We start from the raw sequence: 25,428 nt of genomic DNA, 5'->3' as shown, positions 1-25,428 counted from the left end.
TACGCATCAAATACGGTGGACTACTAGCAATCATGCAGCTCTGCTTTTGGCAACGACTCAATTGTGCCTCCTTTGCTTAAACCAGATGGCTGTCCAAAAGGCAGCCCTTTGGCTGATGCGTTTAATAAGTGAGCAGAGCAACGGGAGAGAATCATTCCCGTTTTCCTAATGCTCAACTGAGGTAGTTGAGCTTTCCAGTGCCACGGCATGAAGAATCTTGATGCTTGATGCGTGAACAGGTTGCATTTCTTTTAGCTTCCATTTCAGTACAGAAATCCCTGATTCATATCTTGAAGTTCGTATGTTTGGTCTTGACTTTCCTGACGTTTTCAACCAAGTTCATCATGAGGCCATAGTTTTCAAACTTGGACAAATGAAAGTTGGAGAAGCATCTTTGTATTATTGTATTATAATTGAATTTTTAACCACTTATAAATTGCAAGAGAGGTGTTGCTGATGGCCACTATAGGATTTACAAGAAAACCATTTCTTGTGATTTGCCATAGAAAACAAGGTAGTTGCTTATACATGTGATGCTACTTTATTTGCATTGATCCCAACGCCTGACCGTAAACCAGTAGCAGCACAACTGATGATACCTAACAGAGATTTGACCGAAACTGGTGAAGGGTACAAATTATAAGGTATGAAGATGAACCCTAAAAAAACTCTACGGTGGTTGTTAGCTGGCCTAGGGTATTATTAGATCTCGCCCAATCACTCTTTTCACGGAAGTTATTTCTTTAAATAAAAGAAACTGATTTTAAAATTCTAGGTGTCCTCTTTTTACCCTGACAACATATTTATGTCTACTCTACCTTTTCTTCATTTGCATAAAAAACTGGCATACTGAGAGTCTCAAGATTTTTTAAGATATACCTACCCTTAAGCAACAGTATGGTGGCTTTGACAACAGTTGACAATGGATCCTGTTTCTTTAATAGGTGTTTCATATTCAATTTTTTCACATTTTTTAAAAATATAATGTAATAATGGTGCTCTACAAATCTGCTCTTTGAATTTTAGTAATATCAATGTCCCTTGTGCATTGTTCATGGTGACGGAAGTACGAATTTCAATACCGATATCAATATCAATAATTAACATACAATTTCCTAATTCCTGTTTAGCTGTGGTTTCTATCATTCATTTGCTTTCTTTTAATTGCCAAAAGAGCGTATCCTCTGATAGACACACTGAGTGTAATTTCTGAGTTTGACTGATATATTTCTAATCTGCTTTCAGTATATGAAACACTGGCCAATTTTCACTCTCTAAAAGGGAATCAAAATGGATCAGGGTTTGACGTAATTTCAATAGTTTCTTCTAATGTGTGGCCAACCTGTTCCTGCTTCTTATATGAGGTTAAAGGGATCTACATTCATACAGCCTCTCAACTCTGAAAAGGCCCACCAGGGAATGAATGTTGCTCTGTCCCAACTGATACCTGTCCTACAACCTCCTAAAATATAACCTTATTGCAAGTGGTCCGAGTGTCTCCAGTCTGTCAGGATGAGGCCCAGCACTGAGGGCACGCTCTGACATGATTCCTCTGCTTTGTCTGATCACATCAACTGTTGAATTCTTCAGGTGAGGAGACAAGCTATCATCTTCATCCTCCACATATTCTAATAGTTTGTGTCAGCAATGAAGGGTTACCCTTACACTTGAAAAAGAAAACTGTAGTTTAGAGCAACTGCTTGTGGGTTAATATATGAGACAGATCTAAGTAATACACCCCTCTCTTGCACTCTTGTGCACACACACACACTAACAAGGGCCTAGGAATCTAAAATGGAATAGAAGTTTACAACTGAAAGGAATGGGTCAAGGTCATATTTCATCAGAGGGAACTTCCATCATACTCGAGACTGCCCTTATGTCCTAATCATATAAAGAGGTTATGAAATTGCTATATTTCATAAATGTTTCTATTTATGGTACTCAAATATCAAATTGAAAAGAAATTTGTATTTTTCAAAATATACGATCCTAGGCTTTCATGCTGTACATGGGAGTACTCACGTTTGATCCACTTAGGCTGTTACTGAATTGTCTCTGAAAAAACAAAATCCTGAAGCTAGGCCTATGATCACGTGTGACCTGGATCGGCCTATCCCCATCCACTGTGTTCCCAGCCATGTTAGCTTCCGCGAGCTTCCCGAGTCACCCCACATTTCGTTAGTACTGTTATGGTACAACTATTGAAACTTTACATCCAGATACAGTACGCACTACCATATTTTATCCCCCTAAATCATGGATGAAATCCCTGTGCAGAAAATAACTACATTCTTAAACTGTCGTAGATGTCTTTGTAGTCCACTGGCTTGGTGTTGTGAGGAATAAAACACTATTACAGATGTATTACGTCAGTCATGTCAGTCTTTTATTTTATGCATACTCTTGTATAATCTTTGTACCTTCATATATACATGTAAAGGCTTAATAAAATATACAGCCATACAGTTCACAGTTATCACTTAAGAAAAAATTCAAGAATAATGCTAATTATGAAAAAGATGGTACAGTACTCACTATTTCCTAAGGAGTTCCCTTATGAATTCAGTTTATTGCTTTGTTACCTTACACCTTATCCTGAACACTGGCACAAACAATACTCACCATACAATTGCTTTTGGAAAAAGCCCAAAGGCTATTAACTCAACTACAAGCTTTCACAGACTAGAATGATACTTGGAAAAGGAAAAAAGAGGAAAGTGAAAAATATGACCACTTATAAAATTCAGAATAATAAAAGATGCTTACCAGCTATAAACAAATCAGATCATAAACTATGAAAATGAAGCACTGAGCTTCAATTTAGCACTGAATCCTCTGTGTCTATAATGTTGCAAGGAACACATTTTTACATTTAGAAGGAAAAACAATACTCTCACCCAATGTAATCTAGTCTACAGATGGACGACAACTCTAAAAGCACATCATGAAATGCACAATGGGTAGGATAAAAATGGTCAACTGCACCTTCTTTTTTTTTGTTATTTAAATTCAACTGTAACTTTACGTAGCTAGTGTATATACATTCCAGATTAATGTCCTTAACAATCTTTCATTTAGTAGTAATATCTCCATAAACTTTACATATTTCATGGCAAACCTGCCCTGGTAACTTTCTGGGCTAAGATGCAGTATAACTGTTTGTCAAGTATAGTTTACTAAATGATAATACCTGTACAACAAAAATAGTGCAACACTGTCTCAGGCCACAACTAACAAACTGTGCTGAAATTTAATGCTGAAAAATCATTTCAAACCTCAAAAGACCTGTAGAAAAGAGACCATCTCCCAGTATTTTGTACAATCACGTACAGTACTAGTTTTTTTTATTTAAAATCATTTCCATTTTCTCATTCAACCAATATTATTTGGAAAGATCACATTTCATCAATAACTTAACTTGGCAAATAGTACAGGAACTTGAATGAAACATTTACTATCATTAATATGTATTATTACTGTGTACAATTTATTACTTAATACAATACAAAAATATCTAAACCTTCTATTACATTAAATATCAACTTGCCCTGTATTGCAAGGGCAGTTATAAAATACAAAATAAAAATCTAATTTCTTGGCAAATTTTACAAACATGAAAGCATGCATTAACATCTGGAGTTTTTCCAATGGAACTATGTCCTGGATTACTGGATACAAAACTGCAATCTATTGAATTACTTCTTAAAACTATGAATTCTAAGTCGATCACAATTTCTACAACAAAGCTTAGCTTTCATAAAATGAATTCTTCACCTCTGATGAAAACCAAACAAAGCAATAAGTTATGAAACAACTCCTAGTTGTCTAAATTAGCATATAACTGCAAGTGGCTGTATTAATATCTATTAATGACCTATACCTAGAGATAGAACTATGGCAACAATAAGCAATTATGTGGTAGGGTGAGCATCAGGGGCTAATGGCAAGGTAAATAACTTAATGAAACTAAATAAATATAAAAATAATTCCAAATAAATAATTGTGGGAACTCACTGGAAATGTTAAATCAGGTAACAAAGTTGAATTTCAATGGCAAACCTTAGGATGTGCTCTGTTCAGGTGACTGGTGTTTAAGCATGTGAGAGACAAGAGCATTTCTCTGAGATGAGCGGTATGAACATTTCGAACAAGCGTACGGCTTCTCGCCTGTGTGTATACGGATGTGAACTTGTAGGCTATCTTTCCTGGCTGCTCGGAAGGGACAGTAGGGACAAGAGAAAGGCTTCTCGCCAGTGTGAGTTCGAACGTGAAGTTTAAGGTTGTCTTTAGATGCCGCACAGTAATCGCAAAACGAACAGGTAAATGGTTTTTCTCCTGTGTGAGTTCTAATGTGTTTTGTAATGTGATCTTTCCTAAAAGTTGAATATTTACAGTAGGGGCACTGGTGCAGCTTGCCGACAGTTCCTCTCCAGTTGTTCCTCGTACCATCACTGTTCAGTCCCACCTGTTGGGAACGCCTAACTTTATTATCATCATTACTCAAAGGATTACAACTACCAATCAAATAATGATTATAATAAATACCCTTTTCAAACAAATGACTCTGCTTCACATGCTTTTATGACTAGAATTTTTTTGTCAAAAATAACAAATTACAGCATGCACTTTTATTTGACATTATACCTAAAGGGCTTAAAAATGACAGCTTCCAATCAAGAAATTTGAGCCACCATCACCATCACAGATTTTGAAACAAATAAAAACGTATAAAAGGTAACTGGACACTATCGCAAATGAACAAATTAAATTTTGTCAAAAGACAATTTTACAAAACCCAGGCTAAATATTCTCACCACCACTACAGATATTATTCAAATTGGAATAACTATCTACAACACACTTTTGACATAAGCACTACAAATACATACTAAGTAGGAAAGTTTACAAGTTCATTCTATTACTACAATACTGGTTGATCTATGGATTGTTTTACTTTGAGATCAAACATCCTTTAAGCACCAAATTTTTAAAACTACATGTTCATAAAAACCAAAAAACTTCAGTTTTCATATAAATTAACTGGCATTTTTAGTTATGAAATGGCATCTAGGGGTTCTACAATTCTAGCCGACAGTAAACCACAACCCTACAAAAATATGGGAAGCAGGAAATGAAAACTTAAATTATGGAAAATATCATACACTAGAAGAAGGAATTGCACTGCTTAAAGAGCCAACAAAAGTAACTGTGAGTTAAAATGAGGTTAAATACTTTAATATAGTTACAATATCCATTTATGCAAATGGAGTACAGCATACTAAACTTCTCTATTTCTCAAGCACCCAAATTTTTATCATCTTTGACCTATAATTGAAATAATTATTTCTTTCACATGTATGTATAGTTAAAAATCTCACAACCCAATTCTTCTGTCAACAATGAAAATGAACACTTCCTTGATTCTGGTACATTACAAACTTTTTAATACTGTCAGTGACTTGCATGTCAATTGGATAGGCAAAGAGACCTATTAATGAATGCACAAAAAAGTGAATAATTGATGTCATCTACTGTTTAACAGTTTAGATGAGCTATTATCCCAAATCTAAAATCCAGCATGTAAAATATAAAACTGTGTGTGTGTGTGTATGTGTGTGTGAGAGAGTTCCAAGCAAGAATACATGCACATATGTCAAATGAAGGTAAATAGTATCTTTTTTACGCCTTTCTGGCACCTCTATAGAACCAGTTTATTCATATCACAAACTAAACAGTCAACATGACTATAATGAAGGGTTATAATTTATGTTCAACCGTTAATGTTCAAAGTATAATTTCCTTTAAAACTTTTTTTCTTTATCAATTTTACTTCAACTTTTGGGGGCACTCAATTTTTCTTCATGCTCCCTAACAGCACTCCAGAATTATGCTCCACAAGCTATTCAAGAAGCTATTATGCATGTTAGTTTATATTTCATTAAACTGGAATACCTGGATTTAAAAGGTAAAATCCGCTTGTTACAAAAAATAATGCAAGATATGAATATTAAAGCTTAAACAAACTCAAATGTAATGATTCTATCAACAAAACAAAGCAAACAGACAACTGTGTAAATGTTTGAATATGTTTCCATACAAGCAAAACTTTTTTACTGTGCTTTTTAACATTATAACAGGAGGTAAAATAGGTTTATCATAAAAAACAAAAAATCAAGATAAAAACATTTTCATAATCCACTGAGGAAGTTTCAGCTACCGTCTTCAGTTATCCCCTAACCTTAACATTAAGCTTGTAACACACTTTATTCAAATAAACATCAATATCATCTTCAGTTTCTTTTACATACCAGCAGAGGAGATTTACTATGTCTCTGATCAAAACAGACATTTGTAGAACTAGCCCTCAGAAACATCCAAATGGTTGAGTTGCTGAAGGAGGATAAGTACTGTAACTCTCTAGAAATAAATGTACTATCCAAGATGTGTCAAGGATACTTTCCAACACTTGAATCAAACTCTGAGCCTTCCATGCTGAACTATTAAGATATTATTATTATTATTATTATTATTATTATTATTATTATTATTATTACTGTATTCTTTAAGCAGATAAGTGACTGGTCCAAATAGTAAACTCTTCAAAAATGAGAACCTATTAATTCTATGGATATCATTTTCATTCTTTAAAACATTTTCACATGGAAACAGACCATAACACAAAAGTCCCTACACAATGAAAAAGTGTATTTTTAACAAATCACACAGCCACAATTTCCTGTACTTATCTTTTCTACTGACCTACATAAATTCCACACAAAAAACGTGAAGAAAATTATGACTTTATGTACTGTATAAAAAATGGGACATTTTATTAAATCTAAAAACTCAATGATCCAGCCTTGAGTAGCCTACCAGTCACGGAACCTGAAGCAAATACAAACTTAGGAAAAGGAGCAAAGCTCACACACACACACACACAGAATCTGCTAGTTTCACATAAGGAGCAACCCAACCTAGGTAAAAAAAAAAAAAAACTTTATGAAGACTCTGACCTGGAGTTAATCCACCTTTGGTAAATAGCCTACAAACTTCAAAAAGGGCAAGGCCTCAAGCAATCCCTACAGATCCTGAAAGACACACCTAGAGTAAATTCATCTTGGTATAAAATTCCAGAAAACTCACACCAGGAACAAATAGACCCTTAGTAAAATCACTATATATCCTGACAAGCTCAGACCAGGAGCAAATCCAACTTTGGTAAAATCCCTACATATCCTGAACAGGAACAAATCCAACCTTGGTGCAATCCCTATACAGTTACACCTCAAACATTCGTGAGGTTAGGTTCCAGAACCCATCACGGATCAGGAGGAATAGCAAATGTTTGGTATGAGTCACTAAGAATGCTAAAAATGCTTATTTCTAGAGTTTAAACCCAACATATGACCCAAATCGTGCTCCCAAGACACTTTAATTTCATTTGAAAGTTAGCTTAATACATTACCCTTAAAAAAAATGAATGGCTGACATAAAAATAGAGACAGTACAGTATTGCCTAATGGTATTTGCCACACTAGCTCATTTACAGTACGGTATACTAATGATACTCCCGTACTAATTCACTGACTGCTGTTTTCTTTTGCATTCACAGTAAGGTAAAACCAAGTAATGAATGGGACTGTAAACTTGATGACTTACATTTTCTTTGTCATTGTCAGAAAGGTAAACTAGGTAAACTTCATGTGTCACAGAAGTCATATAATGAAGGTACAATTCAATAAAATAAAGAAAACATGTACGTACTGTATGTAGAGGGTATAGGTATTTAATCAATTTAAAATTACATAAAGAGTACAGAGAAATAATAAGTTGCAAAAATATGTGTGCCCTATCTATGAGAAAGGAAGAGAGAGAGAGAGAGAGAGAATAAAAATTTTGCAGGTCTGAAAAAAATTGCAGATGCAAATTAGTTAGGCTCCAATTAAAATTTTGTGAACTCGCGAATTCGTAAACCCAGAAACATGAATGCATGAGGCATAACTATATATCCTAAATAGGCTCAGACTAAGAGCAAATCCAACTCTAATGAACATCTTACAGATCTTCTGTCAAGAAATCTGCCATAATAAAAGGCAAATAAGCTATGCTGCTAATGAACAACTGCTGAAGCATAATGGGAACCTGCTCTCCAACAATGTGCTGTATTTAACTTTCCATTACCCAGCAATGTCAAAAGTAATCTTGAAAAGAGTTTTTACCAATTTTGGACGAAAATTTTCTTTACGCTCTGTAAATCATGCAAAAAATAGTACAATTTTCTATTAAACTGAAATCCTGGTCTTGCCTAGAAATGAAGTCTTGCCTACATTAAAAGTTTATTTCTGAAATAAACACCATATTTCTTAAATACTGTTATCTAACTTACAGAATGAGGGAGAGAAAAATAAGCACATAAAAACCTTCCTAATAAAGCTGCATGTAAAATCAAGCTGGGAATCGAAATGCTTGCCACATTATAAAAGAATTAAGTCAATGTCAGTGGAGACAAACTTGCACCAAATCAGTTTACCACTAAACACGTCTGTATCCGTCATTTGGTTTCATGATGTGCGTGTGTGTGTGTGTGCATTAAGCAGGTGATTTAAAACTTCGTTTACTACATGTGCAGACATACAAATAGATAACAGTGCTTCATATACGAAACTCAAAGAATTCTGGGGCCATAAAGCAAGGTGGTCCTTAACCGCAAAAACAAATTTGATAAAATTATCTCGGATTTACATGCTATAATATACTGTAGGGTTACTGCATACTATTTGCAATGTGAATGAAAGTGTAAGCAATAATGGCCTGTCATCTGACAGTATTGTTAGTTCCTGAAGACCGTGATGATTACCATGCTGTGCAAAAAGAATCTCTTTTGTAAAATTCTCAAAAATTCTGTTTTCAATAAAATCTTTTAAAAGTGTAAACATATAATTTTAAATTTTTCAGCATACTGTACTTTGTTTTTATGTACCTTTCACTTTTGGGATACCACTTACTTATGGGAAGTACAAGCAATAGCAAGAACAAATGCCCTCATTCATATATAAAAACACAAGATTAACTTAGTAAACTGCTGTATTCTACATAGGATCACTCAAAGTTACTTGTCTTCACTATGCTCTTGTCACTCTCTGTTACCAGGGGTCCAAAGCAAAATATTACAAGAACTGTAGCTCTAATATGCTCCTTAGCAGAAAAGAATGCTTTTTTTTAGATAGAAACTTTAAGGTAGGTTTAAACACGGGATAGTGTGTCATTTTCTAGTATTAGGTTTACTACTGCCAAGTTTGCTTCGAGTCTTATCTTGGTAATAACCAAAATGTGGAATAGTTTGCCCAGTGCAGTTGTGAAATCCGATCTCCAAACATTTAAGTGAGGAGCAAATTCTTTCCTGCTCTCTGCTAACATGTGAAATCAGGTATATCAGCTTTATTTTTTATTCCCTCATACTATATTTATTCATTTATCATCTTTTCCCACAACTCATCTCTCTTTGCAGGCTGATTTCCCTTTGGAGCCATCTTGGGTTTACAGTCTACTGACTCTGTCCATAAAAGTTTTCAAATAAGATTTAAGGAAAGAAAAGAAAGTTATATACTGGCATCCAAATGTCTCTCTCTCTGAATTTACTGCTTAAAGCTTTTATTAGTGCTGTAATTGACAAGATTAGCTACATTTTGTGATTCTTCCTTTAAAGTATAAGTGATACCTCTGAACATATGAAAATACACAAACTGTTATTATGTCTGGAAAGATTTCCAATTCTCTCTTATATGAGCTGACCAAAATTTCTGCCCTATTCAAAAACCTTAATGTTATCTCTACCGCAGAACTCTAATTTATAAAAAAATTCCCTTTATATTTTAAAAAGCTCCCTCAGGAAGAATGTCTGGCTGCTGATCTTCCGTGTAACCGTGATACTCTTCAGGCAACAATTTCCCTCCAACATAAGATTAATATCATTACCTAAGGTTTCAATAATTATGAAAAATCCTTTCTTTTATTTAGTCTCATTAAATGCTTTCAACTCTTCTTATATGGGTACCTACATTTTCTTTTCTTTTTTTATTTTTTTGCCAAAGACAGCTTTGCCGGCAGCATCACACAACACCCAGCTCTTTTCCTTTGCCTGTCTTGTTGAATTCTGTATAACTTTGCAAAACTGAGACAGGAAAAAAGTATGTATATCACCAATGCACATTATATGCAATTAGACCCTACTGGTTAGCACATACAATGAAGGTAGCCAAATTTCATGCTGGACAAGACAATCTGGGTTGCACTTTACCTTTAACTGATAGATATAACACATTTTTGAAGAAGAATAATGACCTTTAACACAGGATTAACTACTGAAATTAATGTTTTTAACAAATTATTCCTTTCATACAGATGCGAAAGTCTTTTGCCAGTGCACAAACAATGATTATGATATCTGTTATGAAATAAAATGTTAACAGTACACTAATCAAAAGTTTTGGGTTCACAATGTATCCTTGTAATACAGTAGTATGAAACAATCAAATAAATCCTTACACTAATTTCCAAAGTATTCCATGAAATTTCATAAATGTAAAATACTAAAGTATTCATAAATTGTGCAGCTACTAATTTTCAGTTAGTTTACATAATGTTAAGTGCAGAAAAACAGCAAGAAAAAGTCTCTTTGGACTTTTAATAATTAGGGTGTTATATAAATGCCTATAATCTTTATTTATGCATGACAGGTGTGCATGTCTCATGCAGATAAGGTAGCTATAAAGCTGTTTAAATGGTGGTATCTGATGAGATTCTCACCAAAAATTTCCCAAGCTCCAAAATGAAAACCTAAAAAAAAAAAAATAATGAACTGAGGAACTAACAAGCTAGCAGTAAAAGTATTAGAGAACCCAAATGTTAGTCTTACATTCTCCACTACATCAGCATTATCACAAACCTACATAATGCATTACTATAAAAAAAAAATCTCTTAAAACTATAAAAAAACATTCCTTAAAATACAAGGACCTTATCAAATTGGCACATTGAAACTCTGATCCCTTTAAAAATATATCATCCGTGTTTCCATCAAGGTAAATTTCAATAAAAACTTTCATGAAAAATATCTCAAGTAAGAGAGAGAGAGAGAGAGAGAGAGAGAGAGAGAGAGAGAGAGAGAGAGAGAGAGAGAGAGAGAGAGAGAGAGAGAGAGAGAGAGAGAGAATGTGGGTCTGAGTTATCATGTCTTCTACAAAATTTTATTTAAAAAAAAAAAAATCCTTACAAATACAGCTACAAGTAATGGCTAAAAACACAATATTTCATCAGCCAATAATATCAGTCTTATCAAATACTTCTTATAGGATATATCTTCTCTATGACATAATTATATGGTACGTACTGCAAAAGCTAACATTATCAAATTAATATTAGATTATAAAGGTTGTTCCCCAAATGCAAAGACACAAGATGTCAGGTGCTTGATGGTGATCTATAAAAATTTATAAAAATAACAATCGTTGTTACGATTCTATCCTCTCTTCCAAAAATAAGTAGAGTAAATAATACATTGTGATTTCCATTGTGTGATTACAGTGCAAATTGTACTTGTTATGAATGGAAGTAATGGGTCTTCAACTCTTAACAAAATTGTTCAAGAGGGACCTTGTACTGTACATTGTTTAGCAGATCTGTTTTATAGGAATTTGACTAACAGAGCCCAATCAAGATATGAGAACCTCACTAAAAAATATTCTGAGTACAGTATAACAACACCTAGCATTTTGTTTATTTTCTTTAAATATTTTTTTTCCAATATCATAATTTCACTAGAAATTACTTGGAAATAACCTCAAACTATAATGACTGCTTCAGTGAACCATCAAAAACCACACCACATTTTACAAATAAATACTAGGTGTGTTTCATTTCACACAAAAAAACACGTTTAAGTTGTTAAACATCCAGAGTGCATAGTGTGATTACCTAGACAGTTATTGCATACAAACAAGCCCTGTTATATGATAAATGATTTTCAAAGTGCTAAAAGACCAGCCCAGGCCAACCTATAATTTTTCACATTATTGATATGGACTCCTCTTGAACCTTCTCATGCAACTGCTGTTCACTCCACCTGTTAAATTTTCCCTGCATGTACTTTACTATGCAACCATCTACCTGCATACCTAACAGTACCAGTAAGATGTTGAAATCCAATTCTTTAAAGGATCTACATCATGAGAAAACTGAAATCTAGAAAATGTGTAAGTAAAATAGTAAACAGATTAAAAGAAATGTGGTACACTGATGAATATGACTATGATATTTGTATATTTTATATGCTATGTGGACAGTTAAAGCATTACTCTTCAATTTAAAAAACAATGATATTAAAGTATGTCTTAAAAAGTCCAATAAAAATTCTACAACCATTCTTTACTAGAGCACTGAAGTATTACTTCCCTTTTAAACAAAATGATCCAATTTAATGAAGTTATTGTTTTCCAAAAGTCAACTTAGTTTTGGAAGACAAGAGTATAAAGACTGGCACCATGACCTGATTTATAGGGTCTGGAAACAGTGAAAATTCATTCACCTTAAAAAAGTTTCTTAAAAATTCATTCATCTTAAAAAAATTTCTTAAAGTTTCAACATTACAGTTTCTGCTGCACTGTACTTCAAAAGTACAGCTACTTTATGAATAATTCTCACATGAAAACCTCATTTAAACTTGAAAAAAACAACAGCCCTATACATATAAAAATACAGTACAAATCATTCTCCTTCTCACCAAATGTCCATCTATATCCTGCACAACTGAAACCAATCAGGAACATCAACACTGCTTGCCAAACAGAAAGCCAACCTGACTTAATTCCTCCCTCAGAGAAATAGGTCAAATAAAGGATCACCCGAGGAGATTTCATCTATAATAAAGTATTTAGAGGCAGTTAAAAAAAAACTACTCACTGAAATCTTTTCCACCACTTGACATTTCTAAGGGCAATACAAATCCACTCTACACAGGTAAAGAAGCTGCATCACGAGTATTTACATATACAGTGTAGGGTAATAAGATATATTCACCGGTGGAAGATTCTTTGTGCATTGTTACTTATACTTTTAAATAGGAACAAATTGCTACCCTCCAATGTAACTGGACATGAATAATTATTCATAAAAATTTCACTAAGTTTGGTGTTTATACATATGAATTTGTAAAGATGATTTCTGAGAAGCACGATAAGGGCACAAAGAACACGAATATGGTTTTTCTCCTGTGTGAATCCTAATGTGGTTGGTCAGTGAAGTTTTGGTTGAGGAATGGAACGGACAATGGGGACAGGCAAATGGCTTTTCCCCTGTATGAGTTCGAATGTGTTGAACCAGTTTATCTTTTTTGGTGGCACAATAACTACAATGCGGACAGGTATAGGGCTTCTCTCCTGTATGTGTTCGTAGATGTTGGATCACTTTATCTTTTGTGGTAGCACTATAAAAGCAATAATGACAATTAAAAGGTTTTTCTCCTGTGTGAGTTCTTATGTGCTTGGTAACATGGTCTTTCCTATCTGTGGAATAACTGCAATATGGACACTGGTGTACCTTGCTGGCTGCTCCTCTCCCGCTAGTCCTTGAACCATCACTGTTCGCCCCCACCTGTCGGGAATGCCCAACTTTATTATTATTAGGATAAATCCACACTTCTTATACGTACATACATACATACATAAATTATCTAGTGTACATAAATTTTATATATATAATATAGTATAAATATATATATATATATATATATATATATATATATATATATATATATATATATATATATATATATATATATATATATATATATATATATATATATATATATATATATATATATATATATATATATATATATATATATATATATAATACATTATATATATATATATATATATATATATATATATAATATAAATTATATATATATATATATATATAATATATATATTAAATAAATAAATATATATAAAATTATATATATAATATATATATATTTAATTATATATATACAATTTATGTACACTAATTGTAAACAAGAGAACAAGGGCCAGAGGGGACACACACACACACACACACACACACAGAGAGAGAGAGAGAGAGAGAGAGAGAGAGAGAGAGAGAGAGAGAGAGAGAGAGAGAGAGAGACTTGTTTACTGACCTACAGTTATTCCATCTGCAACAGTACTACAGTACATCTTAAACTGAAAATGGAAATTAATTCCTATTTATGAAGTACTAACATGAAAATTAGGGTTACAGCTTTAGTAACTACACTGTGTATAACTTTCAGAATGTCCTTTTATTTTTGTGCTGACAATTCACATAAAATTAATAATTAATAGTGAGACAAATAATAAAAAATACACAACAGAGAGAGAGAGAGAGAGAGAGAGAGAGAGAGAGAGAGAGAGAGAGAGAGAGAGAGAGAGAGAGAGAGAGAGAGAGGCTGTATATATTTAAAAGTAACACCCTGAAATAATGCTTTTCAATACTATCATTCCGAGTCATTTTGAAAAATCTTGTTTATTTTAGCCTAACAATGAAGCCTGAATAAAGATGGAGACTTTACCTAAACCTAGTTAAATACTAAATGAATGCTTATAAGTGAACAAAATCAGTAACTGAAATGATAATTCAAAGAATCAAGACCTCGAACATTACAACTGAAACAACATCAAGAATTATGCAGAGTTAAAACAAAGCTTTTCACTTTGGTTACTGACAATGACCAAAGCAATCAGAAATGTGAAGTAGACGAAGTACAAGAAATCGAATGTTTAAGATAAAATATTTCCACTAAATATAAAATTCTACTTTCCAAACATGAAAACTGCAAATAATTATAAGACGAATCAATTCCAAGCAAGCCATGAAACCTTCAAGTTCTGTTTCGGAAGACCCAAACAATAAAGTAAAAATATAAAACCAAGCAAATTTTGTAAAAGTCATCTATTACATAAATTAAGTAATTCAACTGTACAAGGGAAACACAATTAAAATTCCAGAAAAATAGGCCACCAAGCAGCATACTACTTCTTGTCCTTAGGCAAAAACTTACATATTATTCAGAATTTATTAAAAAATAATTAAAATACATACAATGCACATACCATTCTACTTAAGAAATGTGGATTCTAATGTGATTGTTCAGAGTATTTTTAGTTGAACAACGATACGGACAGTGAGGACAGTTGAATGGTTTCTCTCCTGTGTGAGTACGAATGTGTTGTCGCAGCTTGTCCTTTTTGGTGGCGCAGTAGTGACAGTAAGGGCACGGAAAGGGTTTCTCTCCCGTGTGCGTTCGGAAGTGGCTGATCAGTTTGTCTTTAGTAGTAGCACTATAAGGACAATACTGACAGACAAAGGGTTTCTCTCCCGTGTGTGTTCTTATGTGCTTCACGACGTGGTCTTTCCTTTCGCTGGAATATTTGCAGTAGGGACACTGGTGCACCTTGCCTGATCCGCTTCTCTTCGTTACTTCATTTTTTATCACCTGCCAAGAATGCCCTACTCAATTAATATTTTCATTTTGAAATCTACAACCTTAAGTAGCTAAGATCATAACAGATGCAGAATATCTACATATTTATAGTATACTATGCTTATGTATGTATGTTAGCACTACAATGCAGGGTTCAAGCTAGGCTTGTTAGATATTAAAGCTGTACAGCATTTCCTTTCCATCAACACAAATCAAAATGTCTAATTTCAAATATTTCTTTACATTAACTTCTCAAAGTTCCTATATTATGTAAAACACTAAAGTGTGCTTAACTGAGGTAAGTACCAAAATTAATAATGTCAAGCAAACAACTGATAGGAGAATAAAGTCTTAAAGGAAAAGGATGTTGTGCAATAATTCTATTCATCTATGGATGCAAAGTATAAATGCTGTAAAATATTTTGTCTTCTTAAAGTTAGATCTAAGATTATATAGATGTACAGTTACTTGTAGTTTTCATAATGTGAAAAATTATAAAAACAGAGAGAGAGAGAGAGAGAGAGAGAGAGAGAGAGAGAGAGAGAGAGAGAGAGAGAGAGAGAGAGAGAGAGAGAGAGAGAGAGAGAATCAGTTAAAAAAAAGTATAAATATATACACATACAGTAAAGGGTATGTATGTATTTATTACAGAAATAAATATTGCTTATGTGTATGTATGTATATGTAAATACATGTTGTGAGTATACACACACACATATATAGTATACAATTCTATAAATAATACATCATGAACATAATTTCTGCACATGGACTCTACAAAACTAATTTCAGTGATGAACAGTTTGGCAAAACAAAATTAAACAGCAGTCATAGTAATATTTGGAGGTTGTGAATTACAAATTTGGAAGGTTCTTTCAGATTTCACTTCTTGCAAATATAAGAACTTGTAAGCAAACCTGATAATAATCTCCTAGATAAACTTGACTATAAAAACAGCAATACAGTAATGTAATATTACTACTGTATTAAATAACATGTCAAGAGAAAATTGTACATTTATGTGATTAAAACAATTTTTCTTTACATGGACATTGAAAGAAATGTGATTTGCATCTATGAAAACACCAGCTATTATGGATGTATTTCCAGTACAGTAAAAGTAAAGACTAAGTTTTCATATTCAATCTCAATAAAATTATACCACCCAGGGTGCTGGTCTTAGTTATCCCCCAACTCGACTCAAAATCCTACATGAACTGGCAGACCTTCTGTTGTGAAATAAAAATCAACCTATTCTTGATAAAAAAAAAAAAATTACATTGAACTGGCCAAATAAATCACAGGTTTACAAGCTGGGATCTCCTCTCACCTTTTAAAGGATAGCATTTTTCATTTACTTGTATGTGCATGCCAGCAATACTTAAAAACAGATGACTAAAAAATGCTTCAATATTGTCCTTTATTTTGTTCCTAGCTGAAAAACATTATATGAAAAACAGTATATGAGTAGTCCTTTTAAAACATTCATCCTGTCAAGTAGTATGTACCAGTAACTATTTAGATAATGAAAAAATGTCAACAAAAATGGCAACCTCAACCCAACCTGGACCAATTACAAGTAAAGTACCAGTGAGGGTATATTTACCTAACAAAATGAAGGCTGTCTCCACACAATCTACAAACTTGTTGTAATAAACTTTTTCCCCTGAGTCTCAATTATGAAATAAACAGATACTGTAACAATATGCAGAACAGAAATTAAAAAATCAAGAAAATCTTACAACTGAAAATTCTGCATTTTGGTTACATCAAAAAAATCAAATTATGATTATTCTGCCATTTTATCTTGCGGAGATTTTATTGGAAATACTGTTCCAAAACTGCCTGTAAACAGTTTTGATAATCTGGAACAAATTCCAAAACGTTTTGATAATCTGGAACAAATTCCAGGTAAAATTTAGGTCAGCTCACCCTGTTTGAATTCACTTATCTTTAAGGATATATCAGCAATTCACTCCAGGAGTGACATTACCGAGTAGCAACTTAACTTGACCCATGAAATCTCATAGCTACTTATATGTTTTTACAAGAGAGATGAAGAAGGAAATTTCAAGGATCTACCACTTTATGAAGCACAGATAATACATCTTAATTTCTGTGACCCCATTATTAGAAAGAAGTTTATAGCATGTTAAGTCTACATATCACTAGTCATTATTATGAGCAAACTTTATCTGTGTTACTGTGATTAGTGTGCTGAGCTTGTGTTCTGATATGGTTTTAAAGTTGGTAAGGTTACCAGGAGAGCAAAAAAACAACTTTACTGAGTATACAGACATATTCCACAGGAAAATAAAATGTAAAAGAAATCAGATTAAGATGCAGATAGAACTCTTAATAAAGCTGCACATGATCATCTCCTATTATATGTTTTACAATATCAAAAGTCTGAGAGCACAAATGTTTGCATTCATGGCTCAGTAATTCAGTCACAATTTTGCTGAAGGCCATAAAAAACACAAAATTGGCCAAGGTAGAGAAAGTGCTTTATGCAGTAAATGGTTTATTAAACAATATCTTAATAAAGTAATTTAAGATCACCTTTTGCACATTTCACAACATCGAGAGAGAGAGAGAGAGAGAGAGAGAGAGAGAGAGAGAGAGAGAGAGAGAGAGAGAGAGAGAGAGAGAGAGAGAGAGAGAGAGAGAGAGAGAGACAATATATGCATTTACAGCTGAATATTTCTGCTACTATTTGGATGAAAGTCATGAAAAATACATAGTTTGCCAAGGTAGACAGAAGTGCTTGTGGTTCATTAAAACATGTGTCAAAAGAAGCTCATTCCAAGCCTACTCACCATGTACTATGTACAGGCATTCCCCGCTTACCAACAGCATCACTTAACAGCATTTTGGTGTTACGGCGCTTGGCTAGCAACATCGTTAACCAGATTTTCAGCACCATAACCGGTTTATGAGCATTGGTAAGCGATTTAATAGCACCAATAACCAGTTAACAGCGCCACTGAGCAGTTTATCAGCGCTGTTAAGCGGTTTATCAGCGATTTTCGCTTAGTGGGGCTCGGCTGGGAATGGAACCCCCACCATTAACTGGGGACTGCCTGTAGAGCTGTTCTACCAAGATATTAAAACCACAGTCATATGCCTTCTCAGCTGAGTACACGAGAAACTTTTTGGTCCACCACTGAACCAGTTAACTGGACCAAGTGCTGGATCTAGGTCTACAATCCTGATGCCCCTAAACACTGTAGGAGACTTTCATATAGATCATACTAGAGCATGGCCTGAATCCCAGCCAGATTTGTAGTACTGATGAGATAGCCTTTTTTCATGGGGTGCATCCATGAAAGAACTCTGGTAAGAGCAAGGGAAAAGGTTGCTAGAGCCCTTAAGTAGAAAAAAGAATGTAACAGTAGAGTACAGTATTAAGGTTTGCAAATGCCTTGGGAGAATCTTAAACAAAAACTGTTTACTACTAGAAAGTTCAAGAAACAAGGGGCCCTAAAAAATATCCAACATCTGCCAGTGGATATAATGCACAAGGGAATGCCAAGATGATGGCAGCAGATTCGTTCCACTGGTCTCATTACTACTTCTGACCAACAAAGAAAGCCAACTCAAAAAAGGAGAGTCTTCCTATAGACTCAATGGCTATCCTCTTTCTGGACTATTGTCATTCTTATCTTTAGCCCCCTTCAAATAAATGAGTAAATGGGAACATTCTTGCTTATTCCTCAGCCAATGTCACCTCTTTGACCTAGCCCAGGGACCAAGGGATCATAGGAATTTATATGCAGCTACTAAGCATCTTTTGCATATTAGCTATTAAGTTCAACCCACTCTCAGCTAAACTTCCAGCATGATTTCATCCTCAAAGATATCAATTAAATGGTTGCTCTGCCAAAGAATGATATCAAGACATCGTACTGGAAAGATCATGGCAAAAACTGTGACACGGCACTGTTCCTAGAAGAGGAAGTTAACTAGGAGGAATTTGAGGTCTCTGGGAATATGAGGATAAGCAATTACAGGAACATTCTGCAGAACGTTTGAGGTTCCCCAATCCCTTTTGTCTTGGGCAAGCTCAGAGAAAGATATTGCATATTGGATGCAAAAAGAAAATGAGATGACAAATGGACAGATCATCTTGCATGCCAACAAAGTTTTGACATTTAAGACAACAGAGGGCAGAAATGAAGAAGAAAAACAACTGAAAGTAACACAGAGGGCTGCATCAGAGGCAAATGATAAATGTTCAAATTTGTTGGGCAACATTCTTATACAGTCTGACCTCTTAAAGCTGGCATTCCGTGGTCTGGGAACTCCTATGGTCCAAGATCTTTTTGAATCACCCGCCATTAGTTCATGAGTGGCCATGAGGTGGTGCCACTTATCTTTAGTTTTTGTTTTCTTTCGATTTTGAAACTGAAGCTTGCTCCATAAATATACAAGCACAATTTATTTCCAACGAAAACATACTGCGAAACTCAAAAATATACAGCATGCTAAAGAACTGTAATTTGCGTATACAGTATATGTACTCGTGTATCATCCAATTTCATGTATCATCCAATCATTAAAATTTTCCCCAAATACATGATTTCAACATATACATCATGTATAGCGTGAGCTGTATTTTGAGTAGATTACACTAGGCTAGGCTTTCTTTGCCTGTATTGGTTTCGGTAGCTACCATTGATAATGCACATTATGAGTTAGCTTTTAACTAATCAAATAGGCCTAGAAGCCAAAGTTCATTAGGTTAAATGCGCAAATCTTCATACATTAAATCAGGCTTACCAACCTTAAATCTTGTCTAAGAATTCATCACTATTTCTTATAATTAACAACCACTTACTACTTCGTGCAAGACATTGGCATAAACAACAGCAAGACGTTTGCCGACATCAGTTACTGTGACTAATAAACATTTATTAAGGGTTGCGTTACAGTTGTCGACTTGTTAAAAATTTGCCGATTTTCAGTGGTGACTTCCACAAAAAAAAAAAAAAAAAATCTTTATTCACCCTTAAATTAATGAAAAGGAAAGTTTTAAGAAAGTAAGCCACTAAATTTACAGTTGTACTGATGTAACAGAAACGAATAATGTGCAGGCCACAAAATGTTTTGGAAGAGGCAAAAGCAGCATCCAATTCTGGTGAAATCACACCATTACTTCAATTTAATTTACTGCATTTATAAATAAATTAAGTTGTATTTTAAAACTCAGCTGATGACTTGAAGAATGTAAACATTAGCAGAATGCAAATGGCGTGTGACTGCTATGTTCATGAATTATAAAACAGGTTCTGACGTAGGAAAAACCTGTTTTTGGTAGTCGCTTCTGAGTCCTCAAGGATTTACCTTCTATGGGTCTGTCAGAGCTCCAAGGTGATCAAACTACAGTAATATCAAAGAATTCTCTTTTAGTTGGTCTCTTGGCCAGGTATTGTGTCATAATGATAAACACTATAACATGTGGAGTATATAATTGACTCAAAGATAAGAGGGCTCTTTCCCTTATCTTACACAGCAGCTGTGACCAGGGTTATTTCTTTCATCAAACCTGCTAGAAGAGGAGTATTGGTTCTATTACTGGTGCAAACTGCAGCAGGCCTATTGTACATTCTGATTGCCATCTGGAAACTTTGGGCTGTGCAAGGAACATTTTGAGATTTCCTTATTCTGTTTTGAGTAATGATAGGGAGAGACAACTACCTGTGAAGAGTATCCCAACACAGTTCCAGCCACTGAAAATTCTGCTGGGCATGAGGCGGGATTTTTTTTTCAATTTATTAGAAAACCTTTTGATGGAGTCTGTTGACCACTGCTCTTAGATTGCTCAAACACTTTTCTTGTGGGTCCCCAGATTAACCAATCGTCTAGGTAGGCTATTAGTTGCATTCCTTCTTGTCTGAGTTCTTGAACAACTACCGTTGCTAATTTTGTAAAAATTCTTGGGGCAATGATTAGCCCAAAGGGCATGACTTTGAACTCGTAAGTATCCTCCCCTATCCAGAACCCTAGGAAGGGGCAGAGGGGAATGGTGATAGGGACGTGCCATTATGTATCTTTCAGACCTATAGAAGCTGTCTGAACGTACTTGGGCAACAGTAGTCATCCAGACTTTTGGCAAATAATGTGCTTGTTCAATGCTGATAGGTCGAGGATCACTCTTCATTCGGAGGAATCCTTTTTGGGGACACTGAAGAGACATGCTTGGTGACAAACACACGCATGTTTCTCTATGGCTACCTTTAACAGGGCCTTCTGGATGTAATCTTCCAGAGAAGGATCTGGTTTTTGGAGGAACCCCTTTAAAGGAGGGGGGAGATGAGACCATTTCCACCCCAACCCATTGAAAATAATGCTGTGTCCCCAAAGGAAAGACTTCCATTGCCTGTAGTGTCATTGAAGCCGACCCTCAACCATACAATTCCTATTGGGATCCACCTCTTCCTCTGCCTTTGCCCTTGATAGGCATTCCAGGCATTGCTTTTCTTTTTCCCTTGTAGGAGTGTCTTTGGACCCTGTGAAAAGGATGTCTTTGCTGTTGTTCTCCCTTCGTAGGAAGTTAAGTATACCTTAGTTTAACCAGACCACTGAGCTGATTAACAGCTCTCCTAGGACTGGCCCGAAGGATTAGATTTATTTTACGTGGCTAAGAACCAATTGGTTACCTAGCAACGGGACCTACAGCTTATTGTAGAATCTGAACCATATTATACCGAGAAATGAATTTCCATCACCAGAAATAAATTCCTCTAATTCTTCATTGGCCGGCCGGAGACTCAAACTCGGGCCTAGCAGAGTGCTAGCCGAGAACTCTACTGACTTGTCCAAAGAGGAACTAGTAATTATATAAGCCTTCAGTCACCGCAAAAAGTTTTCTTCAAAAAAGGTTGGTAATCCCTTGGTAGGGAGTTGTCCCTTCTGACTACCAACCTTTTTTGAAGAAAACTTTTGGGGGTGACTGAAGGCTTATATAATTACTGGTCATAGCAAGCCTTTTTTGGGTTGGTAAAGGGAAGTTTTGGGTTTTCTGTTTCCTTTACTCCCTTCTCCAAGGAGAGCGTACACTATACAATTCTGTTGGCAGGCTTGCTCGTTGAGTTGAGCCACAACAGACTCCTCAAACAAGTCCTCACAGAAAGGTTTAGAATGTAATAACGAAGTCATATTGGGGAGTGACTTGTTGGACCCTCCAATGCTTCCATTTATGGTTTTATGCGCCATTCTAGGGTTCTCTATAGACTTTTGGCCACAACAGCAGAAATTGTTCTGGAATCTTCTGGAAGCCTTTTGGTGGCAACTTCCACCAAGGTGGTAGAGGTTATAATACTAAGAGGGTGGATCCTAGCATGAAATTCTGCCGAGGCTGTCCCCTCTGAGATTCTTCTCATAGGGGCCCCACACTACTGAGTAGCTATATCTAGAGGGAGCTTTTTCCTTTCAAGGGGGAGTTGAAGCATTGCCAATTCCTTGGTGGAATTATTCAAGAATAGGATGACTGTGGCAAATGGTTTTAATTCTGCCACTGTCTCTCATTTTCTAGTCACTACAAAATTCTGAAAATCTGCCATAATTATTTTAAAAGTGAAGGGACAGAAGGCTGAGGCCACTCGGCGGGCAATTTGGGTCTTATCCAAATTAGGTACCAGGCACCATTCTGTATTAGGGAATGCTGCCCTGTCTCTAAATTCTAGCTGTACAACTTCTATCATGGTTTTTCTCTCATTAATTAGATACTTATCAGGAGAGAAAATAATGCACATTGAGGCATCTCTCCAAGAATTATCAGTATCATCAGGGGTGAATATTGGAGCCGTTATTATCTTTTGATCCGAAGTTTTGTAGTCCGAGCTGGCCAATTTGTTTTTTCCGGTCGGAATTCTAACATCAGACCCTGTTTGGGCAGAATTTGTATCCACTCTCACTTTTTGGTTATAGGATTAAGTATTCTTACACTTTGGGCTACACAGGACTGATCTAATTTCTTTTTTGGAATAATGTATCATGTCCCTTATATATTGCCATTCTGTGACAATGGACATCTTTGATGTTACTCATAATTTCCTTACGGAATTGATCACGTCTCACACTGTGCATCCCTTTTGGGGGAGCTTGCTCACTCTGACTGAGCTTCAACAACTGAAGTGTAACTGCCTGTGAACCAAGGGGCACCAGTCCTGGGTGAATTAGTGTACCCCTCCAAGAATGTAGTCATTTCAGTCAGGGTTAGGTGAATCCTTGTATCCCTTTTGGGGGAACTATCCTCTTCAACATATGATAGTTGCAAGAGGAATAGATTTCCTTCTGGAAAGTTTCTCCCATGTATAGCTGAAATTTGTGTCCCTGATCCTTCTTTTGGGTTCAGCAAGGCCATTTCAGAGGCAATGTCCACTTCCTGTCCACTAACAGGGATGTCATCCCCAAGTAAAGATTCCTCCACTTCCTCAGCGGGGTTAACCTGGGAGGTGCTGGGGACTGATGTTTCTGGGTTTTGGCCCAAACGTAGATCTTGCTCTGGAAAAGAGTTAAATATCTGCTGCCGGATTTTTGCCGGAAAGATATTATCTTCCCCTTCCTCAACTCTGCTGAACCCTAGGACCCATTGAGACAGCTTAAAACGATCTGTTTCATCCTTAAAACTTGCTGCCAGGAGCATACTACAAATCTGGCACATGTCTGGTGACCAAACATGTTTTCCTTGGCTTTTGCAAGGACTACACTCATGGCGGTATGGCCCATATCCACTAGTAAAAAGTGAACAAGCAATCCTGCTGTGGAACACTGTACCTGACAGTCCTGCATAATGGCAGCCCTGTACTGATATAAAACAAGTTTTTATTAGAAACTAGTTAGTACTAATTGTCTGTAATCCTTATATAGATAGTATATTCAATATTACAGGCTAACTTGATTACAAGTGTGTAGCTGTAATATATTTTATTTACTAAACTGTTATAAGTGTTCAATATCTATACAGGTTTGGCAGGGGTTCCATTCCGACAGCATGACAATAACCGACAATCGCTGATAATAACAAATCGGAGATATTCGGGGCTTATCGGCACCTCTGTTAGATATGTATTGATGCCAATAAGCAGAAATTGGCACTTCGTAAATGGTACAGGTAAAATTACATCAATTTAAACTATCTACTGTACAGGTAAAGACGCACAGAAAAATAATAAGTTGTAAAAATGTGTGAGCGCTAAAGAGAGAGAGAGAGAGAGAGAGAGAGAGAGAGAGAGAGAGAGAGAGAGAGAGAGATTGCCCTTACTTGAGTGAAATTATTTATCAATTATTAAAGACACAGAGAATACCACACAAGAGAGAGAGAGAGAGAGAGAGGGAGGGAGAAATATCAAGTTAAATTATTTATGAATTAACAGAGAGAGAGAGAGAGAGAGAGAGAGAGAGAGAGAGAGAGAGAGAGAGAGAGAGAGAGAGAGAGAGAGAGAGAGAGAGAGAGAGAGATTGCCCTTACTTGAGTGAAATTATTTATCAATTATTAAAGACACAGAGAATACCACACAAGAGAGAGAGAGAGAGAGGGAGGAGAAATATCAAGTTAAATTATTTATGAATTAACAGAGAGAGAGAGAGAGAGAGAGAGAGAGAGAGAGAGAGAGAGAGAGAGAGAGAGAGAGAGAGAGAGAGAGAGAGAGAGAGAGAGTAAGTTTCCTTACGTCAGATATCAAAAAATGGAAATTCAGTATTAAACTAACTTTTAAATTAAATTAAAGTTACTGTAATTTCATTTAAAAGTTAGCTTAATGCATTACCCTTACAAAAAGAAATAAATGGTTACCGTAAGAATATAGGAGTGTGAACATTAGTATACTATTTCTCTCTCCCCACATTCTGCCAATCTATTTTTAGAAGTCTTCTCAACCTTGTTTTTAAAAACTTCTTTA

The 25,428-nt window shown here is 35.2% G+C and overlaps 1 protein-coding gene across 27 annotated transcripts in view; it reads right to left on the bottom strand.

The window, feature by feature from the left end:
- Window positions 1-25,428, bottom strand: part of LOC136848048 (zinc finger and BTB domain-containing protein 7B-like) — a 212,859-nt gene that overhangs the window by 59,029 nt on the left and 128,402 nt on the right. For 2 of the 27 annotated variants that reach the window (XM_067120141.1, XM_067120142.1), the window contains exon 6: window positions 3,459-4,468. The exons of 23 other annotated variants lie outside the window; for them this stretch is intronic. In XM_067120141.1, the coding sequence (XP_066976242.1) occupies window positions 4,064-4,468 (405 nt within the window). In that variant the 3' untranslated portion in view covers window positions 3,459-4,063. Of the gene's footprint in view, window positions 1-3,458; window positions 4,469-13,596; window positions 13,651-15,152; window positions 15,536-25,428 lie in introns of those variants that run through there. 2 more of the 27 variants (XR_010855918.1, XM_067120139.1) reach the window with 2 other exon arrangements.

The sequence above is a fragment of the Macrobrachium rosenbergii genome, chromosome 18 (genome assembly GCF_040412425.1).
Source record: "Macrobrachium rosenbergii isolate ZJJX-2024 chromosome 18, ASM4041242v1, whole genome shotgun sequence".
In the NCBI taxonomy this organism is placed as follows: Eukaryota; Metazoa; Arthropoda; class Malacostraca; order Decapoda; family Palaemonidae; genus Macrobrachium; species Macrobrachium rosenbergii.
This window is presented reverse-complemented; position numbering and strand designations above follow the sequence as displayed.